This window comes from Colletotrichum siamense (genome assembly GCF_013390195.1).
Source record: "Colletotrichum siamense strain Cg363 chromosome Unknown KSG_Cg363_contig07, whole genome shotgun sequence".
NCBI lineage: Eukaryota > Fungi > Ascomycota > Sordariomycetes > Glomerellales > Glomerellaceae > Colletotrichum > Colletotrichum siamense.
In genome coordinates this window covers 3,894,468-3,916,158 of record NW_023501020.1, presented here as the reverse complement: position 1 = coordinate 3,916,158, position 21,691 = coordinate 3,894,468, and the positions used below count along the sequence as shown (strand labels likewise).

General features: G+C 54.7%; 3 protein-coding genes across 3 annotated transcripts; 2 read left to right on the top strand and 1 right to left on the bottom strand.

Moving 5' to 3' along the window:
- Positions 1-6,068: 6,068 nt before the first annotated feature.
- On the top strand, positions 6,069-6,367 carry CGCS363_v011350 (uncharacterized protein; the record flags this gene model as incomplete). Its single annotated transcript, XM_036643199.1, has 2 exons — positions 6,069-6,250; positions 6,301-6,367. The coding sequence occupies 2 exons, from the start codon at positions 6,069-6,071 to the stop codon at positions 6,365-6,367; spliced, it is 249 nt and encodes an 82-aa protein (XP_036491360.1).
- An 8,935-nt stretch (positions 6,368-15,302) lies between these two features.
- alp1-0 (Alkaline protease 1) lies at positions 15,303-16,629 on the top strand (the record flags this gene model as incomplete). Its single annotated transcript, XM_036643198.1, has 2 exons — positions 15,303-15,908; positions 15,961-16,629. The coding sequence occupies 2 exons, from the start codon at positions 15,303-15,305 to the stop codon at positions 16,627-16,629; spliced, it is 1,275 nt and encodes a 424-aa protein (XP_036491992.1).
- A 3,312-nt stretch (positions 16,630-19,941) lies between these two features.
- On the bottom strand, positions 19,942-21,572 carry erg-6 (putative squalene synthase; the record flags this gene model as incomplete). The annotated part of the gene is made up of 4 exons (XM_036643197.1): positions 19,942-20,058; positions 20,151-20,312; positions 20,380-21,439; positions 21,517-21,572. The coding sequence occupies 4 exons, from the start codon at positions 21,570-21,572 to the stop codon at positions 19,942-19,944; spliced, it is 1,395 nt and encodes a 464-aa protein (XP_036491993.1).
- Between the last annotated feature and the right edge of the window lie 119 nt (positions 21,573-21,691).

The window sequence follows — 21,691 nt, the reverse complement described above, 5'->3', positions numbered from 1 at the left end:
AGGTAAACCGGTAAAATGGAGTCAAGCAGGAGAGATATGACGGAGCCGAAGAGGAGACAGACGGAACGGCAGTCGGTAACTTATTTTCGGGGGCTGCGTGGAGGGTTGCGGTTGGAAGGTGAGATGTTGGTGCAGTAAGGTAAGGTAAGTGCCTTGTCAGGTACCTTTGGGGAAGGCAAGGCACATGAGGGGAAAGACAGAAACACCACGCAAACCTGGAAAGAAGGTTACTTTTTGGTCAGGCAGGCGGGCCCAAATCGCGGACCCTTTTGATGGATGGAAGGCAAGAGCAACACTCGGAATAGAGCAAGAGCCACTGGGGGCAACTGCAGCAGTAATGACAAGGCAATAGCGATGCAGGTCACGGCAGGCAGGTGCAACCAACGGCAAGAACAGTACCATTACCACCATACCTCCTGCCTTCCAACTGAAGTGGAAAATCAACATGCGCCCGGCAGTCAGGTACCTCAGGCTTCACCAACCTGCCAACCACTAACATCCATCACGGAGGATGGGAACAACAATAACACTGGGCATCAACAGCACCACCACCACTAAACCATCATCAACAAGCTGGCCCGATGAGACGTGCACAGCCGTCTTCCGCGACGAGCTCCGAGAGTCAGAGTCAGCGTAAACATAATCAGTCCGTCCGCGCCGTCCTGCCCGAGCCGTGCGTGGTTGGCCGTTGCAGCGCTGCCTTAGCCTGCTGTAGTGGCCACACTCAGTGTGTCGTGTTAGTGAGGGCCGCCGGGGACTTGCTCATGAGGTAAGGTACCTTAAGTACCTCACCTCATTCAGTATCTTGCGCAGTACTGAGGTGGGCGTCCATTTCAGCCACTCACTGATGACGGCCCGGACCCTCGACACGGGCCAGTTCCAAGTCGATGCGTCCAGCGATGGTCCCAGCATGCGCAACCACCACTGGCCACCACCGGTCAACACCGCCGCTCATTCGCCGCCTACGGCGCCACTCTTGGCGGGACTCCACCTGCCTTATCCTTCAGAGGTACGTACCTTGCCCACTGCGCTCCTTATCTCTGATACCGATAGCCTTATCGACCCCCATTTCACAGTGTTGGCAGCGTCATTGTCTGCTTACCTCATCCGCAGTCTGCCGACCGTAGCGAGCCGAACGACGCCAATCTGCGGGAGTTCCGAAGAGGCAACAACCAACAACACAAACGCATGAGTTTAAGCCGCAAGTCATCCCACCTTTTCTGCTCGATGCATGAATCCGACCAACTTTTACTCCATCACGTCACTCCCCTATTTTTCTTTCTCCCCTATCCCGAATTTTCTTCCGAAAGGGTCCATTGTCTCCCGCACCCGGCCGCCAATGAGGACTCGCACATGTTGGTCCAACCTTGCGAATTCCCGGAAAATTTCCGGCAGAATACCAACAACCAACCTGGAATGCCATCAACATGCTACATGCTTCTTCTTCAGCATGGCACAGGACAACGGCTGATCGACAAACAACCAGCCCTGCCTGCCCTACCTCAGCCCCAGCAGAGTTCGGAGCGAATGACAAAGGGATGACAACTCTTCCTTCGCCAACCAAAAATGACGAAACACACCTCAATTGAGTTGCCAAAATAACCTTTGCCAACCTTCCACGCCCACGTTTCAACTTGTTCTACGGCAGGCATGGCAGCTGCTGCTGTCAACCTTTGCCCACGGGGGAACCGATCACGCGCCCTGCTTTAGTCAGCTGTAACGTGTCGCGAGAGTTCAAACTCTGACCCAATGTCATGACAGCGTTGCCATATGCCAGGCAAGAGCACCGGGCAACGTGCTGGCCCGACGACGCCGTCCCTCCGGCGAAGGCATTCCGCGAGCGGGCGGAAGCGACTGCAGAAATGTTATTTTGCTCAAATTTGACATGATTCATCAAACTCACCGAGGCCGGTGGACGACATCTCGATTCGTCCAGAGCTAGCGCCACTGAGAATGCCTCACTGGAATGCCAACGTCTCGGCAACGGATGCCAATTCCTTGGAGAGCCACGGGGAGGGCGGGCAACCCTCTTTATCAACGCATTCTCGGCGCCGATACTGCTCGGGTTGACTTGGCAGTAACGGCCAAGCTGTCGGAGTTAAGAACTGTCTGGCGCATTGCCAAGCGCAGAGTTCACGCTTTACTGAGTCGAATATCGTGAATCACGCCAGCTTGCATTTCCTCGCTTGATTGATCGACAACCAGGCGCTTGTTTCCAACTGAGTCGGACAGCGCGCGCGCACCTTCGTTATCGGGTCCCAGGACTCTGGAACCTGCCCCGGTCAATAGCATTTGGACCGGTCTGGAAGGTCATCATGGGATTGTCCCACTCAGCTGAAAAAGCAAGAGCCTCGTTTGAACAGTAACCCGCGACGTCAAGGAACTCATGACTCTGGAAGCGACCGAAATGGTGATCCCAAGCTTGACTTGCGACAGCATGCTGCCTTGGGTGCGGCTGACGACGTCGGCATGTCCGCAGAAGCGCATCCACATTAGCCTCGTCCAGAACTTAAGGAAGTGAGTCTTATACCTGGGCCACTCACTTGACACATGTGAAGCTATTCGTTCGTTACATGATGTATGGCGCATCTCTTAGAAGGGGGGAGATATGCTGCCTTTCCAGCTCCCTTTCCAGCTGCCTTTCCACAATTGAATGATGTGATGTAACCAAGTGACATACTCTCTTCCCTGCGTCGGTTGGGATACTGCGACTTCAGTCAGAGCCGTCATGTTGTAAATCTTAGACGTCCATATCTCAACGCAGACACGCCTTCTATAGGCATGGTGATATCGCGTCAAGCTACGAACATGTTAATGCGCCTGGATGAGACCTATCAGTATCAAGTTCCCTGTGCTACTGACGGTCAGCTTTGAACAGTTCCGGTCATCATTCGAGGGACTGCTCGGTTACCTGAGCCCCAACTGCGTGTTGACAGGCTTAATTTGAGAGCAAAAAGACTGTACCCGTTGGGCGCAGAGTCTAGACGTGATCACGAGGTCATGAGATCGAGAAAAGGAACGTCATTCCATGGGACGTATTATTGCCGTAAGCAAGTCAGATGTAGTATGCTTTGAATCCCTGATCCCAAGCCTGTCATGCTTTTCGTTGAGGTCAGGAACACATGTAAACTGTCGTTGAGCGTGTGCCCTCATCAACCTAATTTAAAGCTTTGCAAGATCTATGGCCACTAACTTATGTTGGGAACAAGATGATGGTATCCGAAAGTCGGGTTTAGCATAGCCAGTACCCTCAAAGACTACTCCTGATATAGCAACTGGGTGTTCAATGAAGACGTTGCAAAGACATGTTGCATAGAGCTGCTAGCCCTCGTCAGCATCGTTCTCACCTACCACTTCACACGTCAAGGTATTGTATTAGGCCCCCTCATGACCCAATCATTCGAAGCATCGGTGCCGAAGAACGAGGCTCCCAATCACATCCAAACTCTTCACTGCTATCGTATCTACTCTTGTCTGTCGATGTCTGGTGCGGATAGAGGGAAGGGTGAGGAGGAGAGAGTGCGAGTTTGTGCGTGGGTGTGTGAGAGAGGAAGAAAGACAGACGTCCGGTCGGATAAGATCAAGAGGATTCAAGCTAGATACAACTAGATAAGCAACGCAACGTAGTGTGAAGCAACGTAAGGTCGGGGCAGATGATGAAGGATGATTGTGTTTGTTTTGCGCTGGCGCAGTTGCCTCAAGTCGGCTTTCGCAAAGACCAAACCTACTTCCACAGTACTTTCTCCATCACCTTCTTCTCGGATGGTTTGCCCGCTGAACTTCGACAGTAATATCGCCTCTTCGATCCAGCTTGCAACAGCAGTGTCTATGGGGCAGGCACTTTCTGGGGATCTTGAGGCCTTGCCAGTGCTCAATACCACTGGCATGATCTCATGCAGGTGATCAAGCACTTTCACGCCGGTCCCATTACATCATGTCTTCTTTGTGTTGTCGACTTTGAAGGAGCCTTCCTCATGACCATGTGGGGGACAGAGTAATAGGAGGTCGAGAAGTTTGTTTGCCTCATCAAGGACCTCATCGAGACGGTTGCCGGGCTGGATCTTTGGGCCAAGGGTCCCAGAGGTCGTGTTCTCGTCAAGCAATACGCCAACGGGGTCTCGAACGGCTGACAGACGATGCACAACACCAAGACATAGAAGAAGCCTGTGTAGTCCACGTTAGCAAAAGGTTCTCAACGCATGTCTTGGGAGATGTGCACAAGACCATAATGCCCTAGCAACACAGATAAGGAAGTGCAGTCCTTTCGACGATAACGGGCTGAGTCTAGCGTCACCATTTGGCCAACGTCAAATGGGAAGAACCAGATTGTGCACGCGGTTTCCTTGTACTCATTTAGTCACATCGTCGAGCCCGTTCTTGGTGATGCTTAGGCACAAACATCACCTGCTGGTAGAAGTGATGTCTGAACGAGGACAACGTGCCCTCACTATCTTCGGACCGTACTTCCAAGCCGCACATCTCTCTGAGGCAGTTGCTCGCGCAGAAAGGGCCTTGAAACCTCTGTTCATAGTATAACACAACAGAGAGGAAGACGAGACGCCTCACTAGTGCTAAACATCAAGCAATCCACGGCACAGGACTATGGCTATGTCCTCGCGAATCACCACAAGCAGAATACTACCGAGCTCGGAAACTTGATCCCGCCGCCCAGAGGTGCCATCGACGCCAAAACCAAACATTTCAAATCATCTCACATTGGTCATCCCGCAAGCCAAGGCAGGATCACCAAGGCGCCGAGACGTCACACATGGGCAACGCACATCTCGTTCTTCACCAGATCAGCAATGACAAGATCCATCCAGCCAACACACATCAAAAACAAATCTCGACGAAGATCATCTTGGCACAATGGGCAAGCGAGACTATATGTAACCTCTAAGCAATGCTAAGCAAACAACAAGCGAGCCTCAGAATGCCTTTTCAAATATTGAAACAGCAACAAGTCACAACACCGGACGCGCCATCGCCAATCACCAGCGTATAATACCACCAACCCCAACAATCCGATATGATATCAAAGCGAACTCGAGGGATCGGCGCCTCGGATCCTGCCATCCGACAAGGCGGGCGGCGGGCCTGGGGTTGGTTTTGGCGCTGGCGTCGCACGCGGATACCTTAGAATAGCTCTGATATAACCCATCGCAGACCAAGACATAACCGGGGCCCGTCGACGCACGGCGTTGGCCGAGGGGAGAGGAGCTCCAAGGATCAACGGAGGGACTGGGAAGCTCGTTCTTTGCTCTGCGTCTGTTCTTCCTCCGATCGGCGCCGCACTCTTCGTCCGCTCCCGCGATTTGTCACCGAAGACTGCTGTGACATATTCATGGACAAGATGATGGACCAAACAAGGTTACACGTCGGCAGAGGATACGACTTTCCCACTCTTTAACCAGACGACCCTCCGCTCCGAAACCTCGAGACCACGCACCCAGGCGCAAATCAGACCACAAAACATGATCGACGAAAGATTCACCACTGCCAAAACATATGCTTGTTCGGTATGCGGGCGACGCCAGCAAAAGACATCAAGCAAGGTGCGAGGTACGGTTGTTGGCTACCTACTCCAACTTTTTGGCTCCAGTATTTTGGAACAAGCTCAACCGGGAGGGGGGATGATTGTGGGGGGTTGCACCAAGGGGGAGTTTCTTCGGCCCAACACAGCTCACCTTTTGCGGCGTCAAACGTCGGAACTTCCGAGCTGTGTGTGGTTGATGCTGCTAGGGGGCTTACTGCTCTTCACCACTCACACAAGCGCGGTGCGCAGACGCGCAATTCCTCGTGATTCAGAAATGCCGCCAAGACCTACCAACGGTTACCGAAAAGTGGGCGACGCGGTCGTCGAGGGATTCGCGCGGTTCAAGCCTTCACCTTTCGAGAAAAAAACAAGCATTTTTCCCGGGAAGAAGAGGTCTTGGCAATGTTCGAAGACGCGTGGGCTTTTTTTCCCTTTTTCTATACACTGCTAACGGCAGGCAAGCGGGGGGGCGTTCCAAAACATACAGGAGTTCGTTCGTGTTGGAGATGGATGACGAACGCAGGTTGCTTCAATGTTCGAGCCGGGAAGAGAAACTCGTCTGAAATCGAGGATTTGGCAGGTGTCTGACGACGGCCACGACGACGGCGGCGGCGGCGGCGCTATCTTCGTTGCTTGCGTTGCGGATAGAGACGAGCGCTGGCACTCGCGCCGCGGAATGGTCACGGCTGCGTGGGTTCACCCTATCTGTGACAGGTACGGTCTCTTACCACGAAAGAGTTCGGATCGTTGTGACGGACGTCCAGATTTCGAACCGTCAAACGGTGGTCTCCTACTCGTGGGATTTACTTCGCACTCAACGGTCGTCGGTGACGGTGAGGGGACGGGTTGAAGAGAAGCCGGGTTTGATGTTAAAGCTCCGGAGATGGAGAGACCGAATCGGCGGGCCGTTGAGAAGAGCCTACCCCCGGGCCGGACTGGGAATGGAAGCCAATCTATCCTTTGCAACAGGAATGCGCGAGATCGTGCCGGGCGCCGATCAGATTGGAGCCACGGGACTAGTTGTGGAAGAATACAGTTCCGAGGCTGCAAGCCAAGGCGCGAGACAGCCGCATATCCTCGTGTAGGTCCTAGGTTCCAGACCGTGGAGTATTACACGAGAAACGCAAGATTTCTACAGATTAGATTGCCCTTTATTTCGGGTCCCCTGGATTACGATGTATTGGCATTGCGGCGGTACGAACGCTGGGCATTTGGGATATTGCGTACGTTCGTAGCCGATGTGCTCTTTACAGCAAAATGATTTATTGCTTGTAAGCGAGGGCGCGGCGACGTTTGCATGCGTGCAGCGTCGCATCGTGGACGGGGGTGACGGTGCCCCTCCTTCATCTCTCCAGCGCAGCGGTGGACTGACGATACGTTATGGCTGGTCGTCTATAACCACCGGGGCCAATGAATGGTTCGTCGAATGTCGGTTAGTCAGGTCCTCCGTATCCTCCGTATCCTCCGTAAATTGTAGTTCATCGTCCCAGTTTCTGTACGGAGTATCGGTGGACTGTCCGTACGGTTTCCAGTGTGTCAGTCAATATTGGCGTGTACCAGAATCCGAGTCACACAAACACGCCCAATGCCTGTATCGCAACTGCCAGCCATGCCTAATCTGGGATATCACACATAACCGCAAACAATACACAACCCAGCGGCGCAGATGGGATGGCGTGGGCGGCTCTCTGAGACTGGCGTCGTCACCTCGAACCGTTCGCTGCTCCGCCAGGGAACCGGCGCCTCCCAATGTCCAATGCACTCACTCACCTGCTGCTGCATCAATGGGCAATAAAGCACAACGATGAATGACCCCCTGCCTATGTCTAGCCCTGTCTCGCGGCCTGCACGACTTGTCAGGCCCGTCGATGTTTCATCCGTTGTCATGTCCAATCCGTCACAGCCAATCACCTGCAGCCAGACCCGCCGCGCCACGCCTGTTTCACCGTAGCCGATTGGGTGCTGGCGCCTCTTTCTTCTCTTCCTTCTCCCTCGTCGAGTCCCCCTCCCCCGGTCACTCAACCCCCTGGGCCAGCAGCACGAGGAACCTGTCCAACTGTCGTCTGGTCTTTTTTCAGTCTGGCGTCGCTGCTGTGCTGCTTCACCATGGGCCTTGTACTTCAGTGGGGAACGTCGTCCCCCTTCAGCCGCGCTGAAAGGTGGACGAGAGGGGCAACCCAGTGGAAAACCAGCAACCGCCTTGCTCGACTTTGAACGGGGCCCATGGCATAAATCTTGGTCGCTATTAATCTATCCCCTTCATAGCGCTCCTCACCGCTGGAAATTCCGCGCCCCTCGACGCCTGGATTCTGGAGGCTCGGTCGTCTTCCATGAAAAAGAAGATGAACCAAGCCTTGCTCCACTGCATGGTCGTTGCTTGTCCGGCTTTTGACAGCCCAGCCGGACGAATAACTAGCCAGAGGCTGATATTGGGTGCAATAATTGCAGAGATTCTCATTGGCATCTCTATTGCCGGAGATTTCGTCTTCGTCAGCCCACCCGCGATATCTCCGGCCCTGTCTGCCTCCTCCTCCGCCGCGCCTCCGCGAGGCCTCTTCAACGGAGCCGGTGGATCTTCCCAGGAGATTGAATTCCGGTAGCGATAGTGCGGATTGCGTCGTGGACGACGACGACAATGAGCTTACTTCACGTGGCGACTCTACGTCTTGCATCAAACATCGCCAGTTAACAAGTCATGGGCCCCCCTTACCCGAATAGGTCTGCCAGTATAGCATTCCTCAAACGGCGCACTCGGCGATTCATTCTCACGATAGAAAGAGTATTATGAAGCACGCCGTCGTAAGCACCTATTAAAAAAAGAAGCCAAAAAAGCATATCAAGCCCGTCCTTCGGGACGTCTGCGGTTCGTCCTCCCGCATCCCGAGAGTGCCGCGTCCATGTCTCAAAACAGCCGCCGAACATCGCTGCAGCGGCCGAACTAAAAATCCCCGCTGCCGTCTGCTGTGGTTTGGCTTTTAAGGGATGACGACGAATGGGATGTCACCGTTTTTGTGCAACAACCGCAGTTTGCACAAATTCAGGTGTAGGGTAGGTCAGGTACCTCGAGGTACCTGGCATCAACCATGCCACGGTTCGCCAGAAAGAGAGATCGCTCCATTCCGAGATGGGGAGGCTCCCGAGATTAGAGCAAAGCAAAAAAAATGATTGAACGGAACGTGCGCGTTCGATTCCCACCTTCGTGCGACGTTAGCTCCGATGATTGGCAAGGGCCCATGTGCGCCGCCTGTTGCTCTTCTTAACGGAATGCATTCGTAGTCTGGTCCTGCGGGAAATTTCCAACGATACAGCGGTGTTTGTACGTGGTGTTTTTCACCGGGCCAGGGACCATAGGTAGGAGATGCCTTGATACCGCCGCAGAGCAGTTCACCGTTCACCAGCAAGATTGACACAGCGAACACTTCGGGACCACAAAAAGAAACACACTTCATTACGGCAACCGTCAATTAAGGTAACGAGAGTTTTCCGTTAAACCTCCGGCCCAGATTAAATTTCTCGCTCGCTCGCACGCAACGGCCAACAGCATCAACAATAACGCAATCCAACGGCGCACGTAGTCAATTAGAGTTGAAGCCGTTCTGCGGATCGTGCGTGTGTACTCTCTCTTTTTTTCCCGCTCACACTCACATTGAGCTTCCTGTCGTCCAAATTGCGGTGCTGTAATTTCGGAGCAAAGCAGAAGATCATCTCCCGCGGCGCCGGCCCCTCAGCTTTAACTTTGTATTTTACCAATTCGTGCGAACGACTGGATTCTGCGCGTAGTGTATCGCAAAAGTTAAATGGCTAGTTCCCCGCCCACGGCGACGATCATCTTGCGGCTCGTTAAATTGAACCTTTTCCAACGTCCGGCAATTCTGTTCTGACAACTGCTTTAATTTATATAGCGACCGCCACGAACACGACGTCTGAGCCTCTCAGTCCCGGCCTCGGCGCATGAACGTCGAAAAATAGGGTACGGCGGAGTAAATGGCCTACCTGCCTTTGCTGGCCGCCGTCCGCCGTTCGGGACCCCCGGTTGAACCTTGCACAAGCCCGGGGCTGAACGAGGAAGGTTCAGCCTTCTTTTCTTTCAGGAGCTGGATCGTTGAGATGCCGGTGTGCGATATATTGCAATCGCAGATATAGCATTTCTTCCATCTTGCGGTCTTGCGCTCGCTCCTGCAACCAACGCACTTTTCATTCCGTGGCGTTAGCTTTCGCGAGATCAATGTATTGCAAACCGGGTACAGATACCTGCGATGAACAGGTTCGCTTGACCCAGATGTTAGACTACGTGCCTAGGTCTGGGGAAGGCAAGAGACAGGAGCCAGAGACAGGACGGTCTGGGCCTTGCCTTGTCGCCTGCACGCCAAAACTACGGGACGGGATATGGCACAAGGGTGTCTTAGCAGCGTCGCCTTGCCGCAATTCTTTTTTTGGTCCCTGGGTTCCTTTGCGACGAGAGACGATCGATTCCCACCGCGAATGCAACCCGCCTTTTTGGCATGTTGAAGAACATACAACTCGCACACGCATGTCTTGAGGAATCTGACAGGAATGCTGTTTTGGAGAGCTTATTGCGCAGGGGACTGCTTTCGGCCTCCTCCCCAGTCGGAGCACATTTACGGTTTATTGGATCCGGGGGAGCTGGGTTAGTAGGTACTTGGTATTTGGGCTCTTGATGTCCTTTTCTTTCCCACGGCCGCTGTACCGCCGTCGGCTTCCTACCCTTTGGCTATGGTCTGTTCTCCGCATCGACCGCTTCGATCCTACCGACGAGGGGGTGCTTGGGGATTGTCGCGGGAGATTGACGGGCGGAGCGTCTGTGGTTTAACCTGTTTTGACGTTGACGTGACCCCCCTTCCTGGCTGCTGCTGCTGCTGCACCCCCCAAGCGTCGCCCCGGAGTTTAGGGTGCGAAAGGGGAGGGGAAGGGGGGGACGGTGACAGAAGGGCAGGGTTCGGACGCGAGAAAGGGAGGTTCACGGGTTTCAACGGTTTCGAAAGAAGCTCCTCGAAGGTCGTATTGCTGAGGTTTGCATGTTCCGCTATGGGACGGATGCGGGCCTGAGAACACGAGCGGCCGAGGTGATGAGATGTTTTTCTCTTGTCCAGTTTGCATGAAGTGCCATGCGGACTTGCATTGAGGGCGCGATATTACACAGAGTCCTGGAGGTGAAGACTAGACAACGCCATTGGATGCTTGGTGTTGCACTGAGTTGCTTTTTGATATCTCCCCTTTGAAATTGCGCGAGGCGGCTCAAGCACCGAGAAGGCCAGGCTGCGGCGACGGCGTGTGGCTTGCGCCGTTGGCTTGCACGCCGAGCCGCACGTTAGTCGGTTCATCGCCCACGAGCCAGGGGGGAGGGGGCCGGACGTGCCTCGGAGGAAGCAATCGAGGAGGGGCGAGGGAGGTCACTTTTTTAGAGTTGCTTACACAGCGGGATCGATCAGTCGGTCAGTGTGGTGTGAGTGACGTGAGGGCAAGAAGGAGCGGAGAGGCCGTGGGTATGGCGTCTCGGTGCCGGGCAAGGAACTCGTGGACCTCGCGGCGGGATGGGCGGGCACACATGGCGAGATCAGGGATGCCAAGAGAGGGGACGACGGGATTCGGCAGACGGCAGCCAGTCCAGTACACGGGACCGCTCGACGAGGGGGACGAGAGCAGGTATGCATGCATGCATGCATCGTCATTACGGGTTGGACGGGATATGGGCTTTAGCGATATGTAGAGGACCGTCATGATGAAATGAAGAAAAGCTTCGTTGCCGGGATGGCGGAGTCCGTCTGGGCCAGTCGACGACGGGACCGAGATGGGGGTGTGGAAGGTGTTGTTGATGACCGACGAAGGTGTGCACTGCATGGGGAAATCGGAGAGAAGAAATGGGATGCGGAGATGGGGATGGGGAATGGATGACGGGTCGAGTGATGGCTGCAGATGCAAAGCGTATCTGCGAGATGGCTGCGAAGCGGTTGAGACACAACGTGTGGTCTTGGGATGTGTTGCTATACGCAGTACAGAGTACCCAGAGGAGAGGGTTTTGCATGAGGCAGGAGGGGAAGGAAGGAGGAGACGCAAGCCCAGAGGAATAGCGCAGAGTCAAGACATATTGGTGATGCTGACGGAAACGAGCCAAGAGGTGGCATGTTGCGAGGTTGCGACTTGTGAGGGTATCGACGACGAATGCGATTCGCAAGCTCCAAGCCGAGCCAAGAGACAATACGCTTATGGTGTGCACTTGCATAGTATTGGCGATGTCGGGTGTTGAGGGAGGCATACAGTAGGCATCGGCATGGGTGTACGTAAGGCTGGGTTTGGCAGTTGCACAGTCTCGCAGTCAGTCAGTGTCATCAGTGTCAGGCTGTCAGCATCAGCATCAGCTCCGGTGCACCGCGCCTCCTGGGAGTCAGGTGCAGTTGTGGCAGGCAGTGAGCATCTCAGTCAGTCAGCAAGCCAAGTGAGCCATAAGTCAGTGATTCAGTGTCTGACGGTTAAACTCCGTCGTCGTGTTAATTGAGTGCACTCTCGGTGGGACACGCAGAGCGCCAGCGAAATGGAAAGCAGCCACAATGGAGGCGAGGTGGGCGTTACAGATTTATGGAAATGACAGGGTCGAAACAGGCCCCAGTGGGGAGGATCGACGACCAGCGTCTCCAGGCGTTGGGCTTGTTTGACTTGGCACGGCCACTCACAAGCGCGCTTGGCTGCCGCAGCGCCCAAAAAGGGAACCGCTACGCTCGACGCCTTGCCGTCTCGGGACTAGCCTCCGTCAGATACGTACTTGCCCCTGCAGAAGGGCAGGCGCTACTGTCCGTAACGAGGAAGGGACCTTCCTGCCAGATTTTTCCAGGGGCAAAAGGGGAGGAGCAACAGCAGCAGCAACAGTAAGAGCAACGGCGACAGCAGGAAGGACCGCACCTCAGATCAGGTCACCAGCTCCTGCCTCAAGGAAGGTGGGAGGGAGCGAGGCAACCGTAAGAAACTGCGATGAGGGAAGGAACGGTTCAGGTCCAGACCCAGCCTAGGTTTAGGTAGGGCCATGTCCGGGTTTGAGACGGAAGCAACGCTGGATTCTGGAAAAAGAATGCCCCAAGGAAGGATCCCAAACAGCCAAAACAGAGAGAGACATTCCATTTCGCACTCTGGCGTCCAGCGTCCACTGAAAAGACGACGACGCTGACGAACCCGGGCGGCGGGAACCAACCAGACGGGCCCCATCCACAGCGACGGGCGTCTCGTTGCTGCACATCGAAACGGCGTCGTCGTCTCGCTGCTCCTGCTCCTGCTCTGCTCCCTCTCGGCGGCTGTGGCCAACGGCATCTGCAAACTGCATGTTTGCTTCTGTCCTTTTTTCGTCTCTCTCTCTCTCTCTCTCTCTCTCAGACTTACGCGCGTGTGGCTGCGGCACTCATTTGCTGCAACCTGCGTGGTACAGGCCCAGGAGACGGCGGTTTGCGACGGCATGTTTCTGCTCGATGCGCCTCTTTTCCTCCCCCAGACTTGCTTGTTTCTGTTTCCTCCCAACTGAAGACATCCTCAACGCGTGCTGCTGGTCCGAAGTATTGCAGACGTCTCGAAGGGTTCGCTATTTGCATTTCTCAGCTGTCAAGGATGACTGGGCCAGACCACGGGTGGACAGTCACCGAGATCTCATCGTCAAATCCATCTAGTCAACACCAACCAGTCCCTCCATCCCATTCTTTTCGCCGCACGTCACCGACAGCGTGCCAGGGATGGTTGGCCTGCGTTGGTGTGTGTCCCCCAGCACCACGACGCACTAAAAAAGCGTGCAGTGTGTGTGGCGCCCCGGCAATCAACGACCCTGGCACCCTGCCAATGGCCACCTCCTCGTGGTGGTTGATTTTGATTTTGATTTTGGCGCCCTGGGCCGGATTGGACTCGACTGGACCTGGCACGCACGCCGAGTCGCTCGCAGCCCGAAAATAATTCATGACGAAGGGTCGTCAGCAGCATTAGCAGGACCCCCATTTCAATACTATGTACAGCAACCACTCATACCCATACCACCTTACCTACCTTACCTTAGGTACCTAATGGATAATGGACCTCAGCATCTGCGCTAGGCGACATGTCGGTACCCCTTCACACCTCGACATGCACCTCACCAGCACCTCACATTTTAGCCTAGTGTCAGCGGCCTGCTCCCGAGAGACACTACACCCTCCCGAGTAAAGACAAGAGGCAACAAATCGGCGCTACAACGACAAGGAAATAATGAGGGAAAATTGTGCAGGGACCCGCGAGGCCAGCCGAGGGGAGCTAAGACTCTCTGCTGCTCTGTTGATCTCACTTTGAGACTGCGCGTGCGTGGAAGGGTACTTGGCTAAGGCGCTTGGTACTTGGCTCTCTGGTGGTCTGGTGTCTGTTCCCTTCCCCGAGGGTTTTCAATGGCCACCTTAAGGTACTACGGCTGTGATTGCATGCTGTCACTGCCACTGCCTCCCTCTGCCTCCTGCTTCTGCTATGGAAATCTATGCAACAGCCTGCCTGCCAAGTCTCGGATGCAGTCGACCCAAAGCCAAGCCCAAGCCATGACAAGCAGACACAGCAAGACCGGTACGTACTCTGTACCTCCTGCTGCATTTGCATCTCTTGTCTGGTCTGGTCTTTCTCTGCCTCTTGCTTTGGTCTGAGTGAGTGACTGAGTTCTCTTTCGCTCTCAGCCCAGTTGCAGCATTGTCTCTCCCCTCTCTTGTCTTTCTCGTCTCTTTCTCGGCTCTCACTCCTTGTCTTCTTGGAGTCCATGGGTCCAAGGCCTTATTCACTTTGTGCAAAGAGCACTGTCCCCTCTTTCTCTCTTTCGTCTCTCTGCCTCTGCATCGCCTCTGTCCCTTGTCCCACTCACCCTCTTGCCTCTTGTATCCATACCTTAGTCCATCGTTCGTTGCTCCTAACCCTGGCCTGGCCTGTCCGTCTTCTTGCACGAGCACAAGCCCTCCCCCATCCACACTTCATCCACCCCTGCTCCCAAGGGCCCCAGTCCTCTGATTCCCACCCCGGGTCAGGTCCCAGTCCATGTCCACCCCTTCCCATTCCCATACAGGGCAAGGCAAGGCAAGGCATGGCCCAGCTGCTCCAGCGCAGACCGCAGATGCAGGTACCTGATGTACCGCTTGCCCCCCCGGCTCGCTCCCGTCCCCTAGTCCTGTCGTCCACTTCGTCCCCCCTTCTTTTCCTCGTGGCCCGTCGTTATACTTAAGTTACTTCTCTCAACCTCCATCCAGACCCAGCTGTGCTTGGCCTTCCGTCTTTTATCTTCTTGCTCCGTCTCTCTCTCTTGTTGCTTCCATCTTCCTTCCCTCCAATCCTCTCTCCATTTTAGTATATCCATCAGTCAGCTCCCACGTCTCCCGTGCGGCCGGATAGCTATACCTCCTCCTCTCTCCAACAACAACCGTCCACTTCTTCGCCTATTCTTTTATCATATTTGTTTTACTCCGGTTCGGGCTTTTTTGACTTGAGATCAAGAGCGTAACAAAGGCTTTGTGTCGTGACTGGTATCCGGATCCTTTATTGCATCTTCTCTCAACATCGCACTCCTTCCGTCGCTCGACCACGACTCACTCACTCCCACGCACACCTCGACGACCTCTTTCCAGCCGTCGACTTTTTTGCTCATAGACCAGCGGTCTCATATTTTCGCTTCTTCATAAACACACCAAACACGACGACGAGCTAGCTCTCTCCCGTACAAACCTTCCTTACTTAAATATCAGCAACCCGTATTTACATACACATCTCGCCCAACATGGTTCGCGCCGTTTCCACCTTCGTCGCGGCTCTGCTGCCCGCTCTCGGCCTCGCCGCCCCCTTCGGCCTCGGAGGCAGCTCTACCAACACATCCGGCTCCTTCATGGGTGTTCCCATCTCCAACCTCGACGCCCTGGACCTGATCCCCAACAAGTACATTGTCGTCTACAACAACACCTTTGACGACGATGCCATCGACATGAAGCAGCAGTCCTTCATCACCTCCATCAAGAAGCGCAACATTGGAAAGCGCGCCCTCGACGGCCGCCAGTTGTCCACCTCCACCAAGAGCTTCAAGATGAACGGCTGGCGTGCCATGACGATGGAGGCCGACGACACCTTCATCATGTCCGTCATGAGCGCCGACGAGGTCGCATACGTCGAGCAGGATGCCAAGGTCAAGCTGTCCGCTACCGTCTCCCAGACCAACGCCCCTCCCGGCCTTGTCCGTCTGTCTCACGCCACTGCTGGCGAGACCGGCTACGTCTTTGACCAGACAGGTGGCGAGGGTATCACCGCCTACATTGTCGACACCGGTATCATGACCACTCACTCCGAGTTCGAGACCCGTGCCACCTTTGGCGCCAACTTCATCAACAGCGTCGTATGTACCTCCGGCTTGCACGTTTACGATCCTTGAGACTGACGTAATATAGGACACTGACGAGAACGGCCACGGCTCCCACGTTGCTGGCACCATTGGAGGCCGCACCTTCGGTGTTGCCAAGAACGTTAACCTGATCGGTGTCAAGGTTCTTGACGGCGATGGTGCTGGCTCCAACTCTGGTGTCCTCGAGGGCATGCAGTTCGTTATCGACGACGTCCAGAAGAAGAACCTTACCGGCAAGGCTGTCATGAACATGTCCCTCGGTGGCTCCGCTTCCCAGGCCGTCAACCGCGCCATCCAGGCTCTCAACAACGCTGGTGTCGTCCCCGTCGTCGCTGCCGGTAACGAGAACCAGGACGCCGGCAACACCTCTCCCGCCTCTGCTCCTAACGCCATCACCGTCGGTGCCATTGACGCCCGCAACGACCGCAAAGCCTCCTTCTCCAACTTTGGCCAGTCCGTCGACGTCTTCGCCCCCGGTGTCAACATTCTGTCCGTCGGCATCACCTCCAACACTGCCACCAACACCCTCTCTGGTACCTCCATGGCCTCTCCCCACGTTGCTGGTCTCGCCGCCTACCTCATGGGTCTCGAGGGCCTGAACACCGTCAAGGCTGTCACCGACCGCATCCTCGCCCTCTCCGATGCCTCTGGCGCCACCGTCCAGCAGAACACTGCCGGCACGACCAACCGCATCGCCAACAACGGCCAGCTCTAAGCGAGCTATTTCATTGGTCCGATTACCATTTCACGAGAGCTCGAAGCATGAAACCACACATGGCGTCTTTTCTTTAACCTCGATTTCCTTGGTTTAATATCCGCGACACTTGTGTACTTCATTTTTTTGGTTCGAGGAGGAGACGAAACGCAAAGAAGAGAGTAAAAATATTCACGGCATTTTATTAGAGGATACCCAGTCATAGCATGGCGCGCGGGCCTTTTCGACTGCAAAACCTGTCCCGTCTCTCGACCAGGGAGAGGGATAACTTGTATGTAAAAAGACACTTTTAAGCAAGAAGAGGTCATCACACAAACACCATACCGCATTTCAAGAAACTTTCCACAGACAAGACGCAAAGAAAAAGAACAAAAACCCTCGACGGGGCTGGTTTCCTCGTAACTTCACTGTCCTGGGTTTACAATCTTTTCCCTCCTGTCTAGTCAACGATTTTTCTTGAATCATTTTTCACTTATAAGCCAAAAACTTGTATTTACTTGCGACGGGGGAGGGATGGGAAGACTTAGGTAATGACAGCAGACAGCTACAAGACGTTAACTTCACCTCTTGCCTATCCATCGAGTGACATGACTCTTCTACCGTGATCACGATCTTCCAATACACATATCACAATCTGCAAGCACCGACGATCACCAAGCAACCCCACCCTTCTCGCCGGACCGTTGGAACGAGATGAGACGGGAGGCGAAAGACCGTCACCCACGCGCGCACTCGGAGACGGAAAACCCAATCTGCGTGGATTCTTCAGATTCCTCGCATTTGCATCTTTACCGATACGATGCGAGGCCGGGGGTTGTATCGCGAACTTGGACAATCCCGTTGACCATACACAGCCTTCCTTCTCTTATTTCATCCCGAGTCTTGTTAGGTAGGACATGATGCCATGACGACACTACATCTACTCGACGCACGTACGCACACCCTCGTCGGGGAGGTCCAGCGGTCAGAGCCAAAACAACACAAGGCAAGACTTTCGCCCGCTCTCACACGCGAAACAAGGTTTCACGGCACCTTCACGACGGGATGGGATGAACTTAGCGCCGCTGCTGTCCTGGTGTGCCTTTGCACGCGGGGAGTTCTCCGGCCGAAGCAGCAGCGGCAGCAGCAGGCCACCATCACCGCATTCGGGTCTGTAGACGGCCCCCAAGGTTTTCCATAAGTTGACTAGTCTCGTGAGTTGAGTGCTCGGAAGGTCGGCTGGGGCAGCTTTTTCGACCACAGAGATGGGACCAAAAAAAAAAAAAAAAAGAGAAAAGTTGAGTTGAAAAAGCTAAAGTTGCTTAAGAATTGCCCGGGAGGGTAGTGTAAAGTCTCCCTCTTATGATGTAGCGAGCGCAACGAACGGACGGGACGGGGTAGGACTTCCCCCAATAGAACGGAAGACAGGTTCCGAGGCCAGGCCAGGCCTCCCTTTCCTCACCTCCTCGCGCTTTCGCTGACTTGTTCCCGAAAGCTTCTTGCCACTGGGCTGAGAGAGAGAGACTGCAGCGTGGGAATGATCAGCTGCGAGCGCGAGTCAAACATCACCGTCTCGGTACCCCGAACCTGAAATAGGAAAGCTTCTGGGGGTGGGTTTCCTGTGACGATGATCTTCCTTCACGGGCAGTGCGTTAAAACCGAAGACGAGGATGAATTCCTCTCCATAATAATCGAGGCCATGTAATAAGTTGAACAGTCCAAGGGAAGAGCGAGAGAGAACCCCAGAAAAGGCCTCCTCCCCTTCAACAAAACAACGCTGAAGCAGACCCCCGATACTTGGGCCATCCAGTCCGCCTGTCATGACCCCAGGGGCGACGGGGGCCAGCGTTCGATGTTGCAGAGGTACGGAGAACCGAGTTCTTGGCGTCATGGGGCTTCACGGGGCTTTCTGTAACGAACCACCTTCAGCTTGGAACGGAGGCCGGGAAAAAAAAAAAGGCTGAGGAGGCAAAACCAGCTGAAGAAAGTTGAGCCCACCAGGTACGGATACACCACGGCTGGAACAGGGGATGTCCTGACATCGCGCGTGTCTTATTTGTGATTTGTGGTTTATTTCCTTTCCCACGTGTTGAATATCGATGTGCTGTCACGGGAGTACTCTTCAGAATGACTCGGCTTCGAGACCTCAGCAAGAAGCAAAATGGCAGAAGGCGAGACGACTTCCAACGACGATGGCATTCGACCGTGAACGCGATCCATCGCAGCAAATGCAGAAACGGCTATTCGTAGGGGAACAGAAAGCACCTCGATAACGGGTGTCAGCTGCGTCGCCGCACGGGCAAAGGCAGCTCCCCAGCCGGCGCGCATGAACGCCGAGAAGCCTTCCAAGAGCCGCATCCAGCGTGCCTGCCTCCCCCAGGTTCTCCCCTTCTCCCCCCTCCCTTTCGCTTCGCAGCTCGCGGCGCGCGGGAAAGACGGGACGGTCAAAGGTACAGACTTTCGGTCCGGCCAGCCCAAGGCTAAAGTCCGGGGGGAAGGGGGCCGGACGAGTGCGAGACAGAGACTCTTCATCCGATATGCAAAAGAAAGAGCCAAGTGTCGCGAGGGGGGACACCGCGCGCATTACCTTAACTCGTCTTAGCTAAGCTCTGCCCTACGACATGGTCTTCCAACTCTTATGACAAGAACATATCCGCATGCTTCCCCTGCTGAGAGGGATTTGGGATTTGGATTTACTTTTGGATTCGCGTCTTCCCTGATATTTGGGGAACCGAAGGACATATAGATATGGGAGGCTTGTCATTCCTTCCCACGTTGCTTTATGTGACTGCGTCGGTGGCAGTCTTGTCACCCGATGGGAGGATGCCCGTGGATCAGACGACGACGACGGTGACGACGATGGGCAGTCGCGATATTTAGAAATCCGAACTATCGGCGCCGAACATATAACGGAAGGGACATGTCAAGTATGTTTGCAAGCCGAAGCAAAAGAGCGCATCCCTGGAACAGTGGAAGACACGCCCGCCCCGTACTCGCCGCTGTGGACGAGGTCTTTGCCGGTGGGTTTGATATCAGCACTTCTTCGGCACAACTACAGTCATGACCACCAAGCGGTGGGACTGAATTGCAATTTGACATCCGTGCTTGGGTTCGTTGGAAAGAAAGTCATCTCAATGGCGTTGGTTCAAACGGCGACGAACAGCAGGCTTGGCGCACAAAAACCATCGTAGATGGTGTGTATTAGCAAGATTAGTATGGGCTCAATATTTCGTGACCGGAACCGGCAGAGCAACCGAAAAACTCCTCATCAATATGTACCGTCAACAAGTCAGATGAAGCGTAAGAACAACTTTTGTTCTCGTCTGTCTGGTGTTACAGCTCCTTGTGCTCCAACGGCTTGGCCGCGTTGGGCTCCATGCCGGGCCAGTAGACGCTGTCCGACTTCCAGAGCGTGTCGAAGCGCGCACCAAAGAACCACGCCGTTCCAATCTGAGTCGTGTCAGCCGTGGTGTTGAGGTTGAGGGTCGAGAAGAGGTCGGTAAAGGAAGAGAAAACAAGCGAGAAGAAATTTTTGGACTGACCATAAGAGCAGAGACAAAAAAGAGGGTCAGCAGGACCATGCCGCCCAATATGAAGGCTTCGCCTGGGTCCATGCCCGGCTCGCCCCGCTGTTTTTGTTTCGCTGCATCTCCGAGCTTCTTGGGGTCCTGTCTCGGGAACAATGAGTCGATGAATTGCTCAATCTGTGCATTGTGTTAGCAATTAACTTTTTTGACGCGAACAAAGGCGCGGGACAAAGCCGTCGCGTACCTTGGCGCACTGCACGCTGATCTGCACGTAGTTGGGGTCGCGCGGGTCGTTCTTCTTGTGTATCCGGCGGACGTATCTCCTGAAGACATCGCAGACGACCATCAGGTTTTGTGTTGACTCGGACATGAGCTGGCATGCGTCGCCCTTGGTGATCTTGATGTGGCTGTTGAAGATGGCGGGGTTGCGGAAGACGAGTTCGAGGGTGGCAATGGCCATGCTTTGGGGGATGGCGACGAAGTTGAAGACACTCTGATCGCGAATGCCGGCCATGTAGAAGATGCACTCCTCGGCGTGCTTGAGCGCGTTGAGGACCATCTCTGAGCTGCACTCGAGGGCTTGGCGCTGGTACTCGGGCTTGAACAGGTCCTCCCACTTGTCTACGTGCTTGCTCCAGATCTCCTTGGGCCACCACGCGCGCTTGTCGAGGTAGTCCTCGTGGATATCACGGATGATGTTTGTCTTTTGCAGGAACTGGCCCATAGACTCGGTGAGCTCGGGACGCTCGAGGAGCTTCGGGTTGGCCAGGTCGCCCTCAACGAAGAGGCGGGTCAGACCGTCACCGACCAGACCGGCGACGTAGTGGCAGTACAGCTCATATTCCTTGATGGTGTTGGTACCGTTCGCATTGAGCTCGGTGTCGAGAGCGTAGTCGGCCATGCCGTTGCCCATCTTGATTGTGATATCCTTAATGATCTCGTAGTAGGGCTTCTTGAGCTTCTTCAGCTCGACAATGATGTCGTCAAAGTGCACCAGAAGTTGGCGATCCTTCTCATTGGGGCCGTTGCCGGTGAACGTCCATCCGTCCGTCTCCATCAGGGTGTCAAACTTTCGCAGCAAAGGCTCCTTCTCCTTGATGTCGATCGTCATATCATCTTCGATGGTGTCGAGTCCGCGCAGGACGAGGTAGAATAGAGCAACGGGGACGAGCAGCTCGGGGTTGAGCTCCTGGATGACGGCGGAGAAGGAACGGCTGGTCTTGTTCAGGAATTCGAAGCATGATCTCAGGGTCGGGTCTTCCTTGGAGGGGTCGCGGCGGTGGACAGGCTCGTGCCAGACCTTCCTGGAGGCTAATTAGCATACAGATTGCAGAATGAGCGCATGGCATGCGCGCATCGGCAAAAGGGAGGTAGACGGTACCATTGAATGATGGAGCGAAGCTGGTTCGGGTGGAGGACATAGTAGAGGGCGCCCATGATGGCAAGTGGTCGTCGCGACGGACGGTGGGCAAAGGCAAAACTTGCAGAGGAGACGACAAGGTGAGGTCAGTCAGAACGTGCGGCGACGGGCGGTCAGGGCAAGCAAAGGGCCGGGT